Source organism: Sceloporus undulatus, chromosome 6 (genome assembly GCF_019175285.1).
Source record: "Sceloporus undulatus isolate JIND9_A2432 ecotype Alabama chromosome 6, SceUnd_v1.1, whole genome shotgun sequence".
NCBI classification, from domain to species: Eukaryota; Metazoa; Chordata; class Lepidosauria; order Squamata; family Phrynosomatidae; genus Sceloporus; species Sceloporus undulatus.
Window position 1 is genome coordinate 91,377,107 of NC_056527.1, and position 20,438 is coordinate 91,397,544.

At 42.9% G+C, this 20,438-nt stretch overlaps 3 protein-coding genes across 3 annotated transcripts in view; 1 reads left to right on the forward strand and 2 right to left on the reverse strand.

Annotated features, from left to right (window-relative positions):
* Positions 1–3,869: 3,869 nt before the first annotated feature.
* LOC121933596 (coenzyme Q-binding protein COQ10 homolog B, mitochondrial-like) lies at positions 3,870–12,345 on the forward strand. Its single transcript, XM_042473564.1, has 5 exons — positions 3,870–4,027; positions 6,590–6,772; positions 7,731–7,923; positions 10,007–10,108; positions 11,838–12,345. The coding sequence occupies exons 1-5, from the start codon at positions 3,927–3,929 to the stop codon at positions 11,994–11,996; spliced, it is 738 nt and encodes a 245-aa protein (XP_042329498.1). The 5' UTR covers positions 3,870–3,926; the 3' UTR covers positions 11,997–12,345.
* Positions 12,346–15,725: 3,380 nt separating this feature from the next.
* CISD3 (CDGSH iron sulfur domain 3) lies at positions 15,726–20,397 on the reverse strand. Its single transcript, XM_042473565.1, has 3 exons — positions 20,048–20,397; positions 18,810–18,929; positions 15,726–16,576 (listed from the first exon to the last, which is right to left on the reverse strand). The coding sequence occupies exons 1-3, from the start codon at positions 20,111–20,113 to the stop codon at positions 16,403–16,405; spliced, it is 360 nt and encodes a 119-aa protein (XP_042329499.1). The 5' UTR covers positions 20,114–20,397; the 3' UTR covers positions 15,726–16,402.
* The window catches only part of LOC121933652 (histone acetyltransferase KAT2A-like), a 9,757-nt gene continuing 9,703 nt past the window's right edge, over positions 20,385–20,438 (reverse strand). Inside the window, exon 5 of the mRNA XM_042473635.1 lies at positions 20,385–20,435. Coding sequence (XP_042329569.1) covers positions 20,385–20,435 — 51 coding nt within the window. The remainder of the gene's footprint in view (positions 20,436–20,438) is intronic.

The window sequence follows — 20,438 nt, forward strand, 5'->3', positions numbered from 1 at the left end:
GGGGATTGTTATGGTAGTTCTGGGATACCTCAGGGGGATACCCCAGGGGGGTTGAGCAGTTTCTGCTTCTTACAGGGGTCAAGCCTCAGCAGTTTGTTTGCAGGGGATATTTTGTGATTAATTCCTTGCTGGTATGTGACCCCAAGAAATGCCTGGCCATGTTGTATCATATTCTGAATTGGCATCAGAGAGATAGCAGCACATGGATCATTCCTATTCCAATGGGCAGGTGCTGAATGAAACAAATATGATACAGTATCTTTTGTATTAATTCTACCTTTTTCTCCTGGGGTTCCCATAGCACCCCTCTTCCTGAGTCCAACTACATTTGGATGGACCAAGTGTAGGCTCCTGGCCTGTTTTGGTTTTTCCTTCCAGCTCCTGGAGTATCCCAGAACTACCATAACAATCCTCCAGTGGAAAAAAAAATAAGCAGAGAAACAGTCCAACAGCATTCCTGGAGACTTCGAGGCACTATGGATTAGCACAAACACTCCCAAAGCCCTCTGGATATTCCCCAGTTCCTTGAAATAGACTGCTGATCACTTGCAATTGCAACATGGGGCAATTTCCTATATTGGGGGGCAGTACTGCCTGTGGCATGTTCTTGGCTTCTACACACACTCTCCATTGCATCTGCAAAATACTCATGTGAGTTAGGTCAGGCTGCCAGTGTTATTAGCAATAGCACTTTGAATTTCTATACCGTTTCATAATAAACTAAGCACTTCTCAAGCATTTTGCAGTGTTTTTGCCAATTACCTGCAACAAGCTGGGTACTCATTTTACCTACTTACAAAAGAATGGAAGGCTGAGTCAACCTTGGAGACTGTGACTGAACTCACAACCTTGTGGCATTTAACCACTGTACCATGAGGTTCACCCAGGAAGCTGGTGGTTTGGTCTAACACCTATCCTGAAGACCCTTTAACTATCCTACAGTCTGGGGCCTAGAGCAATGCAACTCCCAAACACCCTAAGTTTATCTTCCAGACACCCAAATGTGATCAGAACAACACCCTTGCCACTCATTAATCAACAGCACCCTACAAACCAGGGCACCAAATTTCCAAAATTCAGTCAAAATCTTTATAATTGTTATGATTAGTTACATTTATGTACAGGTTTTGAATCCCTGCCTGGCCATGGAAACCCCACTGAGTGGCCTCAGGCAAGTCACACGCTCTCAGGGGAAGGCAAGGACAAACCCCTTCTGAAAACATCTTGCCAAGAAAACCACATGATAGGCTCACTTTAAGTTTGCCTTAAGTCAAAAATGAGTTGAAGGCACACAGCAACATTACTTTGACGAGTTCTGCATTTTAGCTTCCCAACAGCCCTGCAAAGTAAGTCAAGCTGAGAAAGTAAATTTCATAAACCAAGGTAAACTTCATAGCTCTGTGATGAAGACCTAAAGCTGGATCTCCCAAATGTCAGTCCAGTGCTTAGATATTGGGGTCTTCCAGTGTTACGTAAAAGGTACTCTGCATATGTTTAGAAGCACTGTTTTCCAGTATTAGAAAATTTCCAGCCTCTGATTCCAACTAAGGACTTTGTGTACATTCTACTAAGGGCTTTGTAAACATTCATTCTCCAAAGACCATGCCCTGCCTGTAAAATACAGAGAAAATAGTGGTAAGGAAAAGCAAATATCTCCCTTTCTGCCCATCTCTGATAACAGAACACAGTTATTTTCCAATTATTGTCCAAATTATTTTCATCCAGAATGGTTCTCATGCCATATTTCTTGTGAGACCTGAGGTTCAACTGCAGCAACTCAAAGCCTGGAAAAGTTAATATTTTGGACTACAATTCCCAGGATCCCTCAGCCAGCAAGGCCACAGTGGTTCTCGTGCTCAGTCCGTACTATTTCCATTTGAATCAAGGTACACGAGGGTAAGCGTGACAGAAGGCACACATTCGCCCACCTCAAAATGCCCAATAAAGATGGATTGTTCCACTTTACTTGCCTTTTCACACTTGTAAAGTCAATAGGACTTCAAAGACATTAAAAGCGTCATTCCAACCAGTGTCTGCAGTGTCCCTGGAGTGACCAACCCTTTGATGCTTCCACTTTATGGGGCATGAAGAGGAGATGGTATATAGAAGGGGCGTGTTTTATGCTTCTGTGCACAGTGCACCTGGTCTCACACTCAGCTCATTGCACTATTAATGGAGAAATTAAGGCCTTGTGACTGGACACCTTCCTCTTGAAATTACTTTAGAGACCCAGTATGATGTAGTGGTTTGAGTATTGGACTACGATTTTGGAGACCAGGATTTGAATTCCGGCTCAGCCATGGAAACCCACTGATTGACCATGGGCAAGTCACACTCTCTCAGCCTCAGAGGACAGCAATGGCAACCCCCTCTGAAGAAACCTGCCAAGAAAACCCCATAATAGGTTCACCTTAGGGGCGCCACAAGTCAAAAATGTCTTGGAGGCATACACAGGACAGACACAGGAAATTATTTTGGACAATTGGTTGATAGCTAGGGGGGATTCTGGAAGCTGCAGTCCAACATAATGTTCTCAAGCTCAAGAATTCCTCACTTCAATTATTTAATTGCTGTTTAAATGATAATGTCTCTTTTAAAAGGCTACTAATATACAAGGCCAAATGTAAGTGTACTTTCTGTGGCCTGGCACTCTATCAGCTCATTTATGTAAGCCTGTCTCTAACACCTATTTATGGCCACCATTAAGCTAATGATTACTTTATGTTTGGCATATTCCTCCTTTGGATAATAAATGCATTTGATTTCACTCTCTTCAAAATTGACAAGTTGTCCCAGCTACCATTTGGGGAACTTTCTTGCTTAGTCTGCTAAGTAAAGCCAAAACTTTTACCCCAACAGCACTGCTGGAATCCTCTGACAGAGCTTTGTAGTGTCTCTCTTTGGAACTGCAACTCCCAGAATCCCCCACCAATATGTTTCTGGGAATGTTGATCCCCAGCCATCAGGGCCAGATTACTGGCCCTAAGCACTTGAAAGATGTTGGTGCCCCCGTATATATTTAATTCAAAATAATAAACTGTCAACATTTTAAAAATCTCCAAATTTGGTGAAAACTCCTCATTTGGCAACACTGTACTGAGTCCCATTGCACTCAAATGATCTGTGAACTGTAGTGGGCCTTGTGGCAATTTACCAGTTATTATACATGCACATGTAGCATGATGTAGTGGCCTGAGTCTTGGACTAGGACTCTGGAGACCAAGGTTTGATTCCCAGCTCAGCTATGAAACCCAGTCACACTCTCTCAGCCTCAGAGATGGCAATGGCAAACCTCGTCTAAACAAATCTTGCGGTGTGGTTTGAGCATTGGGCTACAACTCTGGAGACCAGGGTTCAAATCCTGGCTTGGACATGTAAACCCATGTAGACTGGCAGATCCAGTTTTCCAGTAGTCCCATTGCAAAACTGGATCTGACAGTTCACCTCCATTCATGAAGACCAGTTTCCAGTGCCTTTGTGCACTAACAACCATAGTTAAAACTGGACCTGCAACTTCATTTCTGTAAACAAAGGATTTGTATTTGGATTGACATCCTCACATACCAATGGCATATATATGTCTGGGACTGTCTTCCATGCCACCAAATTCTCAAGAAGTCTTCATGTTTTGCACCAGGAAAGCTTTAGATGGTTTAGAGGCAAAGCATGCCAAGAGACCTTTGGCTTGACTAGTGATGATGGGGAAAGTTGGGTTGTCTGGGTGGCGTGGGAGCCAGAGCCTGGGCTGCTGGAACTATCGGAGAGGGCATCCCTGTGATGCCCATGGGGGCACTGCAGATGCCAACCTGCCCCAAGAAAGGGAAGCTGGAGAGGGCGGGGAAGAGGAGGCTGGTCCTCTGCCATGACGCAGGGCTGGGAAAGGCTTTAAAAGAGCTCCACACAGAGAGAAAGACAGACCCTGAAAGATGCCAGGAGGAGGAAGAGGGATGCAGGCTGCCACCTGCCTGGTCCCACGGAGCGCCCGGATCCTCCTGATGGAGACCCCCACTCGTCCTAAAGGAACCCGGTAAGTGTGCATTGTTCATCATTTCCCATTCAGGGCATGGTGCTTTAGGCTTTGGGGCTAAGCCTCTGGAGGAGACCAAGCAGGGCTTGGATTCCCACTCAGCCCTGGAAAGCCACTGGGTGGACTTGGGCAAGCCACACTCTCTCAGCCTCAGGGGAAAGGCCAGGGTCTCTGAACAGTATGGAGAGAGAGCTGGCAGCATCTTTGAGGCTCACTGAAAGAAAGACGTTGGCAGCCTGAGCTTTCCTAGACTTAAGTCGACTTCCTCAGATGCCTGAAGTCTGTGAGATCGCTACATACTGATTCTACAGGCTAACACAGTTGTGGCTTTGAAAGAAAGAAGTTGGCAGCATGGGCTTTCCAAGATTAAAGTCTACTTCCTCAGATGCATCAGTCTAGGAAAGCTCATGCTGCCAACTTCTTTCAGTGAGTCACAAAGGTGCTCCAGGATCTCTCTACATACTGATTCAACAGACTAACACAGCTATAGCTTCAAAAGAAAGAAGTTGGCAGCATGGGCTTTCGTAGACTTGAGCCGACTTCCTCAGATCCAAATCTAAAATCCAAATGCACCTGAGAAAGTAGACTTAAGTCTACCAAAGCTCCTGCTGTCAACTTCTTTCTTTCAGTGAGTCTCAAAGGTGTTACAAGATCTCTCTACATACTGATTCTACTACAGACCAACAACACCGCTATAGCTTTGAATTCCTCCTCTGAACAAATCTGGCCAAGAAATCCCTTCCTCTGAAACAGAGTTCCTGGCATTCTCCCATCCAAGTATCAACCAGGGCTGACCCAGCTTAGCTTCCAAGGTCAGATGGGTTTGGGTGCCTTTGGGGGTATTTAGGCCATTATTATCGCTATCAAGAAATCATAGAAGAGGTCTGTGATTCTATGGCTTAGGGTCAGAAAGGATTTGAAGACACACAACAACTACACTGATGTGTGTTTTTTAAAATCCTGTTTTTAAAAGTTTTATTTCATTTTATTTATGGGATTTATATCCTGTATGTTATGGGATTCCAGGTGGCTCTTGGCTTACACTTTGTAAACTGCTTAGGGAGTGCTAGTTCGCTGATAAGCAGTATAGAAATGTACTTGCTATTGCTATTATATTGTTTTTACAGTCCCTTTTGTGAGCCGCCTTGGGTCCAATTTAGGAGAAAGGCGGCATAAAAATAAATTAATAAGTAAAAGATAGAGAAGTGGGATCCTCAGGAGGAGCAGATGGGGATGAAGGGGGCAAAACAACACTGTAGAATGAATGTAGTTTGACACCACTTTAAGTGCTTGGAATCTTGGGATTTGTAGTTTTACAAGGTCTTTCACGGCCTCGGCCAAAGAGTGGTTGGTGCCTCACAAAACTCAAAAGCCCATATATAGGATTAAAGTTTTTCCTTCTGAAGTCAACAAGATTTATTATTAAAAAAAAAACATATCAGTGTTGGCCGTGTTCAATAACATCCAAAATACACAAAACAGTGATACTTTTTATTGGACCAACCAAAATGCACAAAATACATGATGCAAGCTTTCAAAGCTCCGCTGGATTCTTCATCAGGTAAAGATGTTAAAAATCACACAGGAGGGGAAAATAATATGACGGTTTTAGTCACAAGCCTGCGTTGTAGAGCTTCGAAAATGTGCAACCTGTATTTTGTGCACTTTGGTTGCCCCCCCAAAAAGGCATCATCGCTTTGTGGATTTTGGATGTTATTGAAGAATTATTATAGGCACAGACAACTTATTAAACTCAGTAGTACTAAAAGTTTCCTTGAGTACAGCAAGGCTTACATGCAGGTAAGTATGTTTGGGATTTTTAGCCTTAATCGCTTTCCTCGTAGCCTTAGTATGTTGGGTTGGGTTGTGTCCACCTTATACATTATTGAGCAGTTATTAATATAAAAAGACTGGGACAAGGAACGAAAAGAACATGTTGGGTGGATAACACTGTATCACATCATCTTTCCACTAAGATATATTATAGAAAGAGTACTTTTCAATTATTGTTGCTCTCAGTAGTGGGGAAGGCAATGGCAAACCTCCTCTGAACAAATCTTGCCAAGAAAACCCCATGGTAGGTTTTCCTTAGGGTTGCCATAAGTTGGATACAACATGAAGGCACACAACAACAACAACAACAAATGTGTATTGTGTGCCTTCAAGTCATTTTCTCTCTTATGATGATCCTAAGATGAACCTATCACGGGGTTTTCTTGGCAGGTTTCTTCAGACGGGGCTTGCCATTGCCATCCTCTGAGGCTGAGAGAGTATGACTTGCCTAAGGTTACTTAGTGGATTTTCATGGTCGTGTCAGGATTTGAACCCTGGTCTTCAGAGTCATAGTCCAATGGTCAAACCACTATGCCCCATTGGCTCTTTTCTCATACTATAGACGTAGGCTGTGGTCCATGAAATTAATAAACATGAAAAGTTTATTTCATAATAAAATTGTTTTTTTTAAGATGCCACAAGACTTTCCGTTGGATGTAAATGGCAGTTCATCCACTGCTTCTCTATCCGTTATCCTTAATGATGTTCGCATTCTGTTTTTTCCTGCAGACTGGGTTTGCCATGCCATCGGCACTTATGCGGCAATAGGATCCATGCGTGTCTGAGTCCCAACACATGCCCTTTCCAGGTCTCAGCATTGGCCACAAGGCAGCAAACTCGTCCCTTTCTGAGCCTGGCAGCCCCGCTACTTGGTGCCAAGAGAATAGAGTACGCAGAAGTCCGTCAGCTCCCGTGAGTATGCCAGATTATGAGCTGCTCTGTTTTAGGCCTATTACAGACTGCCAGAATAAAGCTGCTTCGGGTCTCTTTGGAGGTGTGCTGTTTAAATGATGCATACATCCTAAGAATCCGGAAGCTGCACCAAAGCTGTACTCCAGTGCTCCGGACTCTTAGGACCCATGCATCATTTAAACAGCATACCTCCAAAGAGACCCGAAGCAGCTTTATTTTGGCAGTCTGGAACAGGCCTTAGTTCTTACAGAGGTGGAAGATCTTTGTATATTCTGTGGGATGGGTTGGGAGACCAGATGACAGAGTGCCCAAATTAAAAGAAAAATGAAAGAATTTCACCTTGCATATGGAAAACTAGGGTATCAAGGTGAAGGCTTACCTAAAACCCAAATCCTTAGCATTTTGTTTTCCACATGAGGGGAGTAAGTCTCTCCTTTTCCATGGAGGGGCATTGGGTTAACATCTAGTCAGAGAAGGTTATCATCTTACAGCTGGACCCCTGCTTGCTGTACTCTGAACATGCTCAAAAGTACTCTTATGTTGATTACGGCATGCATTGTTGTGTGCCTTCAAGTCATTTCTGACTTATGGTGACTAGGGTTTTCTTGGCAAGTTTCTTCAGAGGGAAGAAACTTTGTTTTCCTCTGAGGCTGAGAGAATGTGACTTGCCCAAGGTTGCCCAGTGGGTTTACATGGCTGAGCCGGAATTTGAAACCTGGTTTCCAGAGCCAGAGTTCAATGCTCAAACCACTACACCATGCTGGCTCTCATTATAAATGGCAAAAACAATCTTCACAGTGATTTATGGCTCAAACTGAGCATTTCCCATAGATATTTGGAGGGGTATAGATGTGTGTGACCATGTCCCTGAAAATATGTGCCTTTTTCCATTTCCCCCTTTCACATCCAGATTATTCATTCTCACTCATCTTTCCCATTGCTCCTCTGTCTCTCTCAGGTACTCTGTTGATCAGATGTATGACATTGTGGCAGATGTGGGCAGCTATCAGAACTTTGTACCCTGGTGCAGCGGCTCCCGTGTTATTTCCCATCGAAATGGATTCTCGGAGGCCCAACTGGAAGTGGGATTCCCCCCAGTGGTAGAGCGCTACGTGTCTGAGATTTCCTCAATGCCTCATTGCCAGATCCGGGTAAGGGGCATTGTTAGATGGGAGCAAAGTTTTGAGGATGTTTTCTAGATGATACATTGTTTTAGTATATCCTGTTTTGTCAGAAACTGTTTTGCATCTTTGCAGAAACTATGCTTGTTTCCTTGGAAGATCTGTCTTGAATTCCATCTATGTGTATGCTCTCAGTCAGTGGTGCCATCAGTAGAGGGACTAAGCTTTGGGGAGACTGAACTAGGGACCCAGTCTGAACTTGGCATACCTTTCCTCTAAAGAACTTTTTGTAAGCAAACGAAACATTCAGTTAGTAGCTTTTGGCCCAGAATTAAAATCCCCTGATTGCTTATCTTGGAGTTGTTAGACTGGCTGCTGTTAAACTGGTTTGGATCTGGTTTCAGCTAATGATGTAGCAGCCCCTTGACTCACTTCCCCAGTCTTGCACTTGCCTCCCTTCACATGCAAATCTGCAACATCCTGGCAGAAATGATTTCATTGTTTTTTCTAGAAAGCTCTGCAACGTTACTATAGGCTTTCTCATAGAACATGTGACATTTGAAAACATCATTTCGTCAGAGCTTACGTTTGTTTTTGCTTCATTCAATACTGTTGCTGTGGAGTATGTTAAGAACCTCTTTGCACACCTCAGTGTGACAGGCTCTTGTGTTGAAACTACTGATGTGAAGGTTTCGAACATTAACCTTCTTCTGTTAGGACTACTCATTTGGGACCTGAAATTCCAATTTGCAATACAGTACTCATTTAGAAACAAGTATGAGAGCCAGCATGGTGTAGTTTTAAGTGTAGCTTTATGCACTGGTTTATGATTCTGGAGACCAGAGTTCCAATCCCCACTCAGCCATGGAAACCCAGTGGCCTTAGAAATCACATTCTCTCAGCTTCAGAGGGAGGCCAATTCCCTTTAAGCAAATCTTTCAAAGAAAACCCTGTGATAGGTTTGTCTTAAGGTTGCTATAAATTAGAAATGACTTGAAGGCCCAAAACACACTGCAGAAATAATCCAGTTTCAGAACGCTTTAACTGCCCTGGCTCAATGCTAGGGAATCCTGGGAACTGTAGTTTTGTGAGACTTTTATCCTCCTGTCAGAGAGCTCTGGTGCCACAATAAACTACTGTTCCCAGGAGTCCCCAGCATTGTGCCAGGGCAGTTAAAGAGGTCTCAAACTGGATTATTTCTGCAGTGTGTTTTGGACCCAAAGAAATGCAAACAAAGTTCTGTGAATTATTTTCATTGTTATCAAAATTCTAGGGCCGCGTTCCCACTATGATTTAAAGCGAATTGCTGATCAGGTTATATGACCGTCGTTTCCATTTGAAACTGGTTCCGATCCTACTGTGATCAGTTTCAATCGTGATGAAGCTAGTTCTTTGGCGGTTCTTTTGAAAAGAATCGATTCCAAAGTGTGTTCAACAAGTGGGAATGATGGATCTGAATCGCATCATTCTGGAGGGGAGGAACGAATTTCAGAGGGGTGTTTACCATCCCTCCTCAGTTTTTGGTAGATCCACTATTTCCCCCCACTCTCAGTGCTGCCTTTGTGCTTGTAGTGTGACCTATAAAATTGATAGATTTGATTCATTGGTTTTGCAACTACTCGCAATTACCCGGGCGATCAACAGCAGCTCATAGTGAGGCAAGTAGTTGCAAAAACAATGAATCAAATCTTCTATCAATTTATTAAAAAAAATAGTTCCCAAGCCTGGCTGCCTGGAGTGCCGCTTATGTCACTGACAACACACAGATGATTGACATGCATTTAGAAGCAGCACAAACTAATAGGGACGACAATTGTGCCAAAAAAGAAACGATTACATAGGGATAATGAAAAGATCTGCTTTCATAGTGGGGACGATGGACCTTTTTACCAACATGGAGTGAAGGTGAATCGCAAACCGGTTTAAATGTAAGTGGGAATGAACCCTAAGGGACTTAGAGTGGTGTCAAGCTGCATTATTTCTACAGTGTAGATGCACCCTAAGTCCTTACATCAGCAGATGGTCATTTGAACTGTAGTTCGCCTTTTTTTCGTGTTTGAACAGATTTAAGAACAATGGGCACTAATCTGATATTGATTTGTCCTTGTTTCAGGCTGTAAGTAAAGATGGGAGGTTGTTTCAGCATTTGGAGACACTGTGGCAGTTCAAGCCAGGACCGCCAGGAAAAGTGAACACCTGCATGCTTAAGTTTTACGTAAGTGCCCTTTGCTTGTCAGCTGTTGGTTGCGGGTGTGACTTCCAAAGCCAATAGAGTGTGTGATAAGAGTTGCAAGTTCTCAAAGTCCAGTTTCACTGCAAATTCAAAGAGTGATGCAACTGGAGGATTTTATGGTGGCTTTGCAAACGTGTCACCAATTGATTAGATAATTCCAGGTTTGGCTTTGGAAGTATCAATTACTTATCACTGATTGACTTTTAAAGGTTTTTTTAAAAGCATATTTCACAATCATCAGGCCTAGAAACCTGCGTTTAAGTAGTGAAACCTGGCTTTTCACAAAATTAAGGTGAAAGTGTGGCATGCCTATAGCCTTTGAATTTGCCATCAATTTACTACATGTTTGAGCTGAAGGTTGTTTTAACCATAGGGAAAAATATTAAACTCTTTATAAAGTTTCTCAAAAAATTATAAATTATTTCATAATACATATTCTCAAAACGTATAAAGTTCCTCAAAAATTCCCGAGAGATGGTGTTGGGTTTAGAGCAGGATGTCCACATTTTCACTAGATTAACAATGGTGGCATGCTTCATTCAGACATGGATATACACATTTCTCCACCTGCTCCCTGAACAATTGGAAGGCAAACTCCTTGTCCCTTTGGAAAAGCTCTATTATATTAATATTGCCTCCTGGAATCCTACCCACCTGTTTGCCCGTTCCTTCAAACCTTGCGTATGAGATCACACTTTCAGTTTAGTTATGCTGCTTGTTCCATCCACCCCATTGCCTGTCAGCAGCAACATGATTTGCCTCTCCTTTTAAATGTTTGCTATGGGTTGGAACCACCCCACCTTTGCTGTAGATTTTGAGAAGTTCTTGTGCCAAATGCCAATGGCCCATTTGCTTGCGTGCCCATTTGGAACAAACCTGCACCATTCTGCTAAGTGTTGCAAGTGACAGTCACTTGTCTACGCAGTTAAGAGAGGGCAAATAAACAGATTGCAACAGCAAAGAGGAGGAGGACTAGCAGCTCTAATGGTGAACATTTGAGCTCTTTGCAGAGATCTGGACCTTGGGAGGTGTCCAATTCTGCTTGTCCTGGCTCTTATCTGTCAAGGTAGTATTGCCCCTACATATTTAGCAAGAGACGGGTGAGGAAGAATCAGTGCTGTACTGGGCTGTTAGCCAGAGAGATGGTATAAGACATCGTTTTTTGTGGGTTTTTCAGGCTATGTGGCCATGTTCTAGAAGAGTTTATTCCTGATGTTTCACCAGCATCTGTGGCTGGTATCCTCAGATCTTCATCTCTGAAGATGCCAGCCACAGATGCTGACAAAACATCAGGAATAAACTCTTCTAGAGCTATGGATGCTGGCCATGAAAGCCTTCGACTTCACATGATATAAGACACTTTGCAGCCTAAAACAGACTACTAAATCCACCCTCCATCCACCCAAGTTAAGGTGTGCAGAACCCAAATCCAACCAAGTTATTTTAGTACAGGAGATAGAAGATCCCATGAGTGCCTGTTCCTCTAATAAAATAATAAGAAAGTAAATTACTAATACTTTGCAGCCTTTTCATGATACCTTACTCTGCTTATCAAGAGAGCTGGTTCTGCTCATGAAAGTGTCCAGTGAAGTGGTTTCTACCAGCACACACTTTGGGGAGCATACCCCATCATACATACACACACCTACAGACAGACACAAACATACACAATATGACGTATTAATTACCTTATTCTTATCCTTTCCTCCAGGTTTCTTTTGAGTTCAAGTCAGCTCTCCACTCTCAGTTGGCCAACCTCTTCTTCAACGAAGTAGTCAAGCAGATGGTGTCAGCTTTCGAGAGGAGAGCAGAGAAGCTGTATGGCCCACATGTCATAGCCCAACCACGCAAGGCCATTCCCGGCAGGTGACAGCACAATTTGAACCCCATGCTGCGGCACCCATCTTGGCCTAAAGGAAAAGTTTCCTTTTAACCATCTGAGGTCTGGACTTCTTCCTGGATTACCTCCGCTGGCCACCATTAAGAGACATTGCTTTATTTATGTCTATTTAACTTCTAATACCTTCCAAGTAAATTATTTCTCTGATTAAGTTATTTTATTGAAGATGTTGTTAGAACTAATTTATTGGATATTTAATTCAGCTGGTCTAAGGACGACTCCTTGTTACAAAGGAGACTACAACCAGCAAACTTGTGGAATTTTTTAGAAGTTCTATTTTTTTATAATAGAAATAAAAAAATATTCCCTTTTCAGTTTATAGAAATTCTGGTGTATTTATTTTAAATAACCATAACACTTATAATTACACACATACACACACATACGTACACCCTTTTTTACTGCTTTTTTTCTGAAGACCTTTTAGGATAAACCGCTAAAAAGTTCTCCAAAATAGGTTTTACTGAGATGAATGAAACCATCACTTCTTAAGCTCTCTGATGTTTCCCCTAAAGTGTCAAGGATCAGCATCATTGTTGTGTCCACTGAGAATAGCAATTTCTTTCTTTCTTGGAAAGACCAAGAGCCAAAAGCTTGCAGACTGGCACTAGTCCACAGACTACCACTTTGAGTAGCACTAATCTAAATAGTTATTTTTGTTAACACAACACCTCCTTAAAGTAAGTTGCATCCTCCCTTTTTTTGGGGAGTTGTCTATTCCCTTCTGAGTGTATATGTGTGCATGCATGCATGTGCCATCAAGTCACCTGTGCATTTACAGCGACCCCATAAATTTCATAGGGTGTTCTGGGGAATATTTTTCCTTCTGTCCTTGAAGCAACCAATTTTTGGGAATAAATTCCAGCAACCTTGGCAAAAGCAACCCTGTTCAAAGCAGGTTCAAGGATCTGCAGAAGACAAATCAGTCTTTTCTTGCTGTCTTAATATTAGCTCCCTGCAAAAACATGCCAAAATGGGTGGGCTGACCAGGAAAATGAGTAACTGTACAAAAATTCTGATGACAGAGAAAAGCTATTAGCCTTTTCCTGTTTTCTTCCTCTCCCCTCATGTTCTCCGACCATCCTGTACACACGCACACTGGACAAGGGTGTTATTGTATATACTGTTGGGAAGAATACTAAGAAGATAAGTACTTATAACATCCAGCAAACTGGAAAAATCTGGCCTAGTTGGAACTCTTTCTTCCTATGAGTCTGAGAATGTGTTGTGGCAGATACAAAACTGGCCTAGATCCTATTGCTTAAATCCATACAGAATTAAATCAGCAGCTGAATGGTCAATGCATGGGTAAATCTCACTTATTCAAATGGGTCCACTCTAGTTAGGATAGCAACAGGATTTAGGTTAAGACTTAAGAAAAACTAGGAGGAGCTCTTAAATTAAGCAGATGGAAGAAACTATCTCAGGCGGTAAATGCGCAAGAGGCAGCAGAAACAAACTCTTGGCCATTCTTGCTGATCTTCCTGGCTAGTTTTCTCTCTAAAGAGCTGTGTGTGTAGTAACAGCCTGTTCATAGTTCCTAATCTCGCCTACTGCCCTCAGGGGCCATTTCACACTGCAAAATTATATCACAGTGATTCCACTTTAACTGCCACAGTTCCATCCTATGGCCTCCTCCCAGTCTACCTTTATCTGATTCACCTCACTCTGCAAAGTGGCATCTATGTGTAGCAGTTGCAGCAGAACTAAATGTACTAAATGATTAACAACAGTAGTTGACTTTCCCCTACTGACCTCTGCCTTGTCAACAGGGGCCTTTGTACCTGATCTGGCTGGAACGGGAATACAGTATATGCATTACATAAGTCAAGAACTGCCGACAGGGTTGGAATCGGCAGACACACAAGTGATGATACCAGGAAGCTGCTGTTCCCTTGGAGGCTGAGAGACGTCACTGGCCAAAGATAAGGTCTTGTCTTTGGACAGTAAGGGCATTGTGGAAAAAAGGTCAACCAACCTCACCATTCTCTCTGTTTGTCAAGTCAAGGACTATGGATTGTCATGGAACCCAAATTCCATCACCTTAGAAGAGGGAAATCTCTGCTTGCTTGGAAATCCAGAAATTACACAGAATTAGAACAAAAAGGAGGGTGTGAGGACTTTAAAAGTATTTTTATCTCTCTTCCTCCAAATGGCTGGAATATACTGATAACTCTGTGCACCAAGTTACCTTATTCCAGGTGGAGACCTAAATTTTCATAGGACTGTCTGCTGAAAGCTAATCCTGTAAGAACTTTAGAAAACCTTCTAGGTCAGTGCTTCTTAACTTTTGGTCCTCCATATATTTGGAACCTCAGCTCCAAGAATTCTTCTGCACTGGCCATATTGGCTAGAACTTCTGGGAGTTGAAGTCCAAACCACTTGGAGGACCAAAAGTTGAGAACCCTGTGTTCTAGATTCATGAGACTCTGGGAAGGACCATCACACTGAGTCTTACATTTCTGTGGAAGGCCAAACCTGAGCTGAGAGAAATGTATTGTCCATGACATTGTAGACAATGATGGTTCCCCTACCCAAAGATCCTAACTACTGAGCAGAACACCAGGTTCAATGCATCTGTCATATGTGTTGGGTCTCATATTACTTAAGATATGTGAATAGTTGTCATGGTACCCATTAAATACCAAGAAATGGCTTTGTTGGAGGACAGAGGCTGCACAGCTTATGTTTTGGGCAGGGAAAGGTAATTACATACCCACAGCGACAGCTCCCAATATATGGATCTTGACCATACTGTTGATCTGCTGCCTGGAAGGTAAACCAGCCCAACCGCTACCTTAGATAATCTGCACTGCAGAAATAATGCAGTTTGACACCATTTTAACTGCTATGGCTCAATGCTATAGAATTCTGGGATTTGTAGTTTTGTGAGCTATTTAGGCTTCTCTGTCAGAGAGCTCTGGTGCCACAACAAAGCCCAGAATCCCACAGCACTGAGCCACAGCAGTTAAAGCAATGTCAACCTGCATTATTTCTGCAATACAGATTAGATGTTAGTTTCCCAGAATCAGGTATAAACACTCAAAGCTGGAAGACTTTGAAGCAAAGTACCAGTTAAGACAGATAATAACCAACCCTAAAGATTAACATACTTTGTTTTGCATAAGTTTTTATGGACTCCAGGCTGCTTCCTCAGATGCAGCTTCCTCCAATGGACAGGCATCAACAAAAAGGGTGTGCTAAATAAATCCTGTTGGTCTTTTAAGTGCCATGACTTTTCCCTGCAACAGACTAGCAGACTATTTCTGTTGAGATCTGGTTGGAAAAACAGAATCCTCATAAAACCTCTTCAGATTTCATGGAACCTCAGGTCCAACCAGTAACCTCTAGATTGGGAATTAGGATTCTGTAGCTCTCAAGATGTTGCCAAACTGCAACTCCCATAAGTCCTAGCCAGTGGTGAAGGGTTATGCAAACAGTAGGAAACTTTCTGGCTAGGTAGACAGGAAGATGCAGTTAGGCAATAATTATTTTTTTCAAGTGAGAAAACCTGCATTTTCTCAAATGCACTCACAACACTTCTGGTGAAAAATTCTTTAACTTTTGGTTCTCCAAAAGATATTTAATTTCTGCCCTTCGGTGTTAAACTGGACCAGTGTCTTGTAATGAACACATTATTCCTTATTCTTCCATCCCCATTAATAATCCACGGTGTTTAAAGGATGAGTAAATCTCATGGTTTCTTCAAAAAACTACCATTTAATTAAGAAATTAACAAATTTAACATAAATTCGGTGTCCATATTTCCAGTGCCAACAGATGAATTACCACCCTTCTAACAGGTAACATCAATGAATTCATTTTAAAAAACTCAGTCTCTAAATGATGAAAAAGACCATTTCACTTCTTCGTTCTCTGCAAGTGGTGGGAAATATAAGGCTCTACAGATATAACTAGACTGCAGTTCCCACCATCCTTCACCACGTGTTGGGCTGGCAGGGGCTCTAGTCCATCTGTTACCCAGTCCTGTTCACATAGGTTATTATGTGGTCAGTGATTGTCGTATAACTATGGAAACAGTGTTTGAGGTGTTGACCTATGCGCAGTAGGTGATTTCAGCAAGCATATGCGCAATTTTAAAACTGGTGGAGGGAAGCAGACTAGTCTGAACTTCCTCCTCTGCTGCATATATAGATGGCCAATATGCACTCAAGTCACAGAAGGGTCACAGTCTCTGCCAAGACAGTCAATGGCACAGTATCCTGGAAGGTGTTTCTGCACCTGTTGTATTGAACTGAACAGTAGCTGTGTCAAAGAGTGCCCCAGTGCCTTGCACCCAAGGCTGGTCTTCTGCTGATTTCTATATTTCTTACATTTCCCCAAAGAACTCTGGTTTCTTCTCTTCATATGTGCAGCTAGGAATGTAGCTCTGCTTTTTGCACAAAATCTTCCTTGTGGGTACCATCACAGTATGGAGGGTTCTTGGTACATTTGCAGCCACATAGCCAGACTTCTTTTGTTTCTTCAGCTTTGAACCTCAGGGGAGAAATTTTGGGGGCATTCTTTTTATGGGATCCATCACAGAAGGGCTGTAAGATGCAAAACAGAACCATAGAAAGATCACAATAACATTTTTTGTCTTCTTCAGCACTACCAGCAGGTGTCATGTGCAGATTGAGTATTCCTTATTTTAATTAATTAATTTAATTAATTTATATCCCATCTTCCTCCCAGCACAGGATCCAAGGTGGAATACAACCTTTTAAAAGCACAATACAACTAAAAATATCTTAGTCCAAATATTCAAACATAATTACCTGTAAACCTAAATTCTGTTTTAAAAAATACAAGTTAAAATGTAAGTTAAAAGCAAGGTTAAAAACACATATAAAACAATAAAATAAAAACACTGTATTTGCCATTAAAAAACTCTAAATGCTGCAACCAAATACTTCCCTAAATAAAAAGGTATTTATCTTCTGGCAAAAAACAGCAGGGAGAGGGTCAAATAAACCTCCTGAGGAAGAGACTTCTACAGTTTGGGAGCAGCTCTCTCCTGCGTCCTCACCAGAGCCTGTGATGGTGGTGGGACCAAAAGAAAGCCTTCCCCTGCAGATCATAAAGTTCCAGCAGGCTCATATAGGGAGATATGGTTTTGCAAACACTATGGATACAAGCCATGTAGGGCTTTAAAGGTCATAACTAGCACTTTGCATCCTGCCCAGAAATCAATAGGCAGTCAGTGGAGCTGTTTCAGCAACATCCACCCAAGATCCATGCCCAAACACCCCCAAATGGGTAAAAAACACCTCCCTCTCACCAAGAGACTGATGCACTTATCTGAAATGCTTGGGACCAGAAGAGTTTGGGATTTTTTCAGATTTTGGAATATTTGCATATATAGATATCTTGGAGATGAGAGTCCAAACATGAAATTCATTTGCGTTTTTTAATAATTTTGTGCCTGAAACAAAGCTTTAGTACACCAAGCTATCAGAAAGCAGAGACATCACTATCTTAACCATCCATGAAAACAGTTTTGGATTTTGGAGCATTTCAGATTTTTGAGTAAGGAATACTCAACCTATAAAGGTTTTACAGAACTTGGAAAAGTTACTCCTTTGGATAACAGTTCCCAGAATCTAGCTGGGGGATTCTGGATGCTCAAGTCCAAAAATTGTAACTTTTTTGAGCTTCGCTGTTTGCTTCAGATACAGTGGATTTTTAACAGATCAACTAGGCCTCCACTGAAACCTCGATTAGTAAGTTTCTTTTACAAGGGTAGCACCACCTTTGGAACTGTGTCATTGATAATAGTTCTGTAACAGGAGACATTTTGTTCTCCAGATGTTTAGATTGCAATTGTCACAATCAATTACTATTAGCTATGCTGGGGGTGGTGGTAGTGGAGTGATGACGGGAAATGCAGGCTGAACTAGTGGTTCTTAAACTCTAGTCTACAAGATGTTTCACTTCAACTCCCAGAAGCACTATCTAGCATAACAATGGGAGGAATTCTGGGGGGAAACAGATGGGACGGAAGGGGCGGCTTGAAGCTGCCCCTTCCAAACATGGACTGGGGCCACAGCAAACACATGCCACGGCCCCAATCCACCTTCACCCAGCCAAAAAAGGAGAAGATAGGATCTGCTTCTTTTTTGGCCAGGGAAAAGCCAGTTTTGCCAGCTCAGTTGCAGCCCCAGGTGGCTTCATGATGCTCTAGCAGCATGTAAACATCATGCCACCAGAGCATCATGAAGCTTTCCATGTCTGGGCAGCTTGGCGGCTTGAAGCCGACTTCCCGGGATCATCGAGACATGCAGCGTCTAAATGCTGCATGCCGATGATGTCCAGAAGTGGGCTTTTTTGGGCCATCTGTTCCAGCCCCCGGAAATTTAAACTCCAGAACATCTGTTAAATCAAGTTTGAGAACCACTGTTCCCCTGGAGGGGAAAGGTTTCCTGCCTTGTTCTATAGTAAGGATGGGAATCATGTGCCCTGCCAAATGTTGTAGCCCTAGGTAGCATAGCCAATGGTGAGGAATCTGGGAGTTGTAGTCCAACCATATCTGGAGGGCTATACAATTCCCATCCAAAACCTCATGCTTCTGGGAAATGATGATCTTTTTGGTACTAATCAGCATCGGCTCATATGTTGCAGCATCACTCCTCTTCTCACATTCAGCCAGTCAGGGGATCAATGCAACACAGGAAAAGATCTACTTTCAGCTTTGTTAAGAGAAAGGCTTTGACAAGGGTGGATCTTGTTACCTACTAGAAAAAAAGACTATAGAGAAAATTGAGAGGGAGAATAGAGAATTACCTGCTTTCGGCTATGGCCACAGGCACACCAAGCATAACCCTTCCCTTGTTTTAAGTCCACTTGAAAGGGATGTTTGGCTGAAATCACCGGTTGAGCTGAAGATGCAGAACAGCTCCTCACCTGCAATATGGTTTGGAGGAAGATGAAGGGTGAAGAATATCATGAAAGGAACAAAAAGATCTGGCTTCTTAATTGCCAGTCTGCTACATAACTCAAAATTATAGAGAGGGAGAGAGCATATCTAGTCCTAAATCCAGTTGCTTAGTACCAAACAGAATAGACTCACTGACTCAATAACTTGGTAATTCAATGCTTAGGTAAGTTTCCCCAATTTAACTGGTCTACTCAAGTTGAACTGAGGCTCTGTCCCATTATCTCACAACTATAATTACCAAGTCAAGACTATCCCTGGAACCCTGATTCCTGGAACCCTCATAGATATTAAAATCCGTGGATGCTCAAGTCCCATTAAATACAGTGGTATAGTGAAATGGTGTCTCTGACTACCGCTTGGGCAATTCTGTCACCCCAAAAGTAAAGTTTGCACAGATACGTGGCTAATAGCAAAGCTCACAACCCCTGAACTATAAGGATGCTGATTTATTCAGTACTGGTTTATACTCAGCAGACTGCTCTCCTTCTTCAACTGGCCACAGTGCAGGTCAATCTCTACTGGCAGTGATGCATAACTTTGGTCCTCCAGGTGTTTTTGGACTTCAACTCCCAGAAACCCCAGCCACTTTGGCCAACAGTCAGGAATTCTGGGAGCTGAAGTCCAAAACATTTAGAGGGCTAAAGTTTGGGAACCACTGAATGAATTTGGAGTAGCTGATAGAGGCTGCCAGAGAAGACTGAGGTCCATGGCATACTGCAGAAATAATCCAGTTTGAGACCACTTTAACTGCCCTGGCTCAGTACTAGGGGATTCTGGGAAATGTAGTTTAATATGGCACCAGAGCTGACAGAGAAGGTTCAATGTCTTACAAAACTACGATTCCAGTAATTCCATAGCCTTGAGCCACACAACAAGTTAAAGCGGTGCCAAACCGGGTTATTATGTCTCCAGTGTGGATGCAGCCTTAATGCCCTTCAAGCCTTTGGGGGGGATGTCAATGCAAAGCCTCTTATGGCTTCCAAGGGCGTCAGGGATTCCTCCTCTGTCCACCATTTCAGGAAGGGAGGCGAGGGGAGGCTGGGGCTGCTGCTGAGGGTGATATCCGTTTGGATACCTTGCTTACCTGCCAGAAAGCGGCCCTCCCAAAGCCCAGGAGACTAGCCCCGTTTGCCCTCAGCCCAGCCGACATGGTTGGCAAGGAGAAGCAGCCAGGCTCCGGTGGCTCCTCCTTTCGCTCTTTGAACCGCCCAGCCCTACAGAAAGCCAGGCTGGATCAATAAAGCAGCTATATATTGCTTTAGGGTCGTTTTTCCGGGCGGGCGATGCGTTGCGTGTATGTTTCTGTGTAAACAATGTTTGTTTGTTTGTTTACAAACAAAACATCGGGGGGTGGCCGCTGCGGCTTCGGGGGGTCCAGGCTCGGAATCCGAACCTGGGCCTCTCGAGACGCACTCGGGCGCTTATACAGCTACGCCACGGACACTCCCTCTCAGCGGCTCCGCCTCTGCTCGCTA

Bases quoted from the DNA above. Each gene is read 5' to 3' on its own strand.
- CISD3 (XM_042473565.1), bottom strand. From the start codon at position 20,113: ATGTCGGCTGGGCTGAGGGCAAACGGGGCTAGTCTCCTGGGCTTTGGG. The intron at 18,930-20,047 runs GTAAGCAAGGTA...ACCATATTGCAG, and splicing joins GGAGGGCCGCTTTCTGGCAG to GTGAGGAGCTGTTCTGCATC. The intron at 16,577-18,809 runs GTAATTCTCTAT...TGCATCTTACAG, and splicing joins GTGGCCATAGCCGAAAGCAG to CCCTTCTGTGATGGATCCCA.
- LOC121933596 (XM_042473564.1), top strand. From the start codon at position 3,927: ATGCCAGGAGGAGGAAGAGGGATGCAGGCTGCCACCTGCCTGGTCCCA. The intron at 4,028-6,589 runs GTAAGTGTGCAT...TTTTTCCTGCAG, and splicing joins ACTCGTCCTAAAGGAACCCG to ACTGGGTTTGCCATGCCATC. The intron at 10,109-11,837 runs GTAAGTGCCCTT...CCTTTCCTCCAG, and splicing joins CCTGCATGCTTAAGTTTTAC to GTTTCTTTTGAGTTCAAGTC.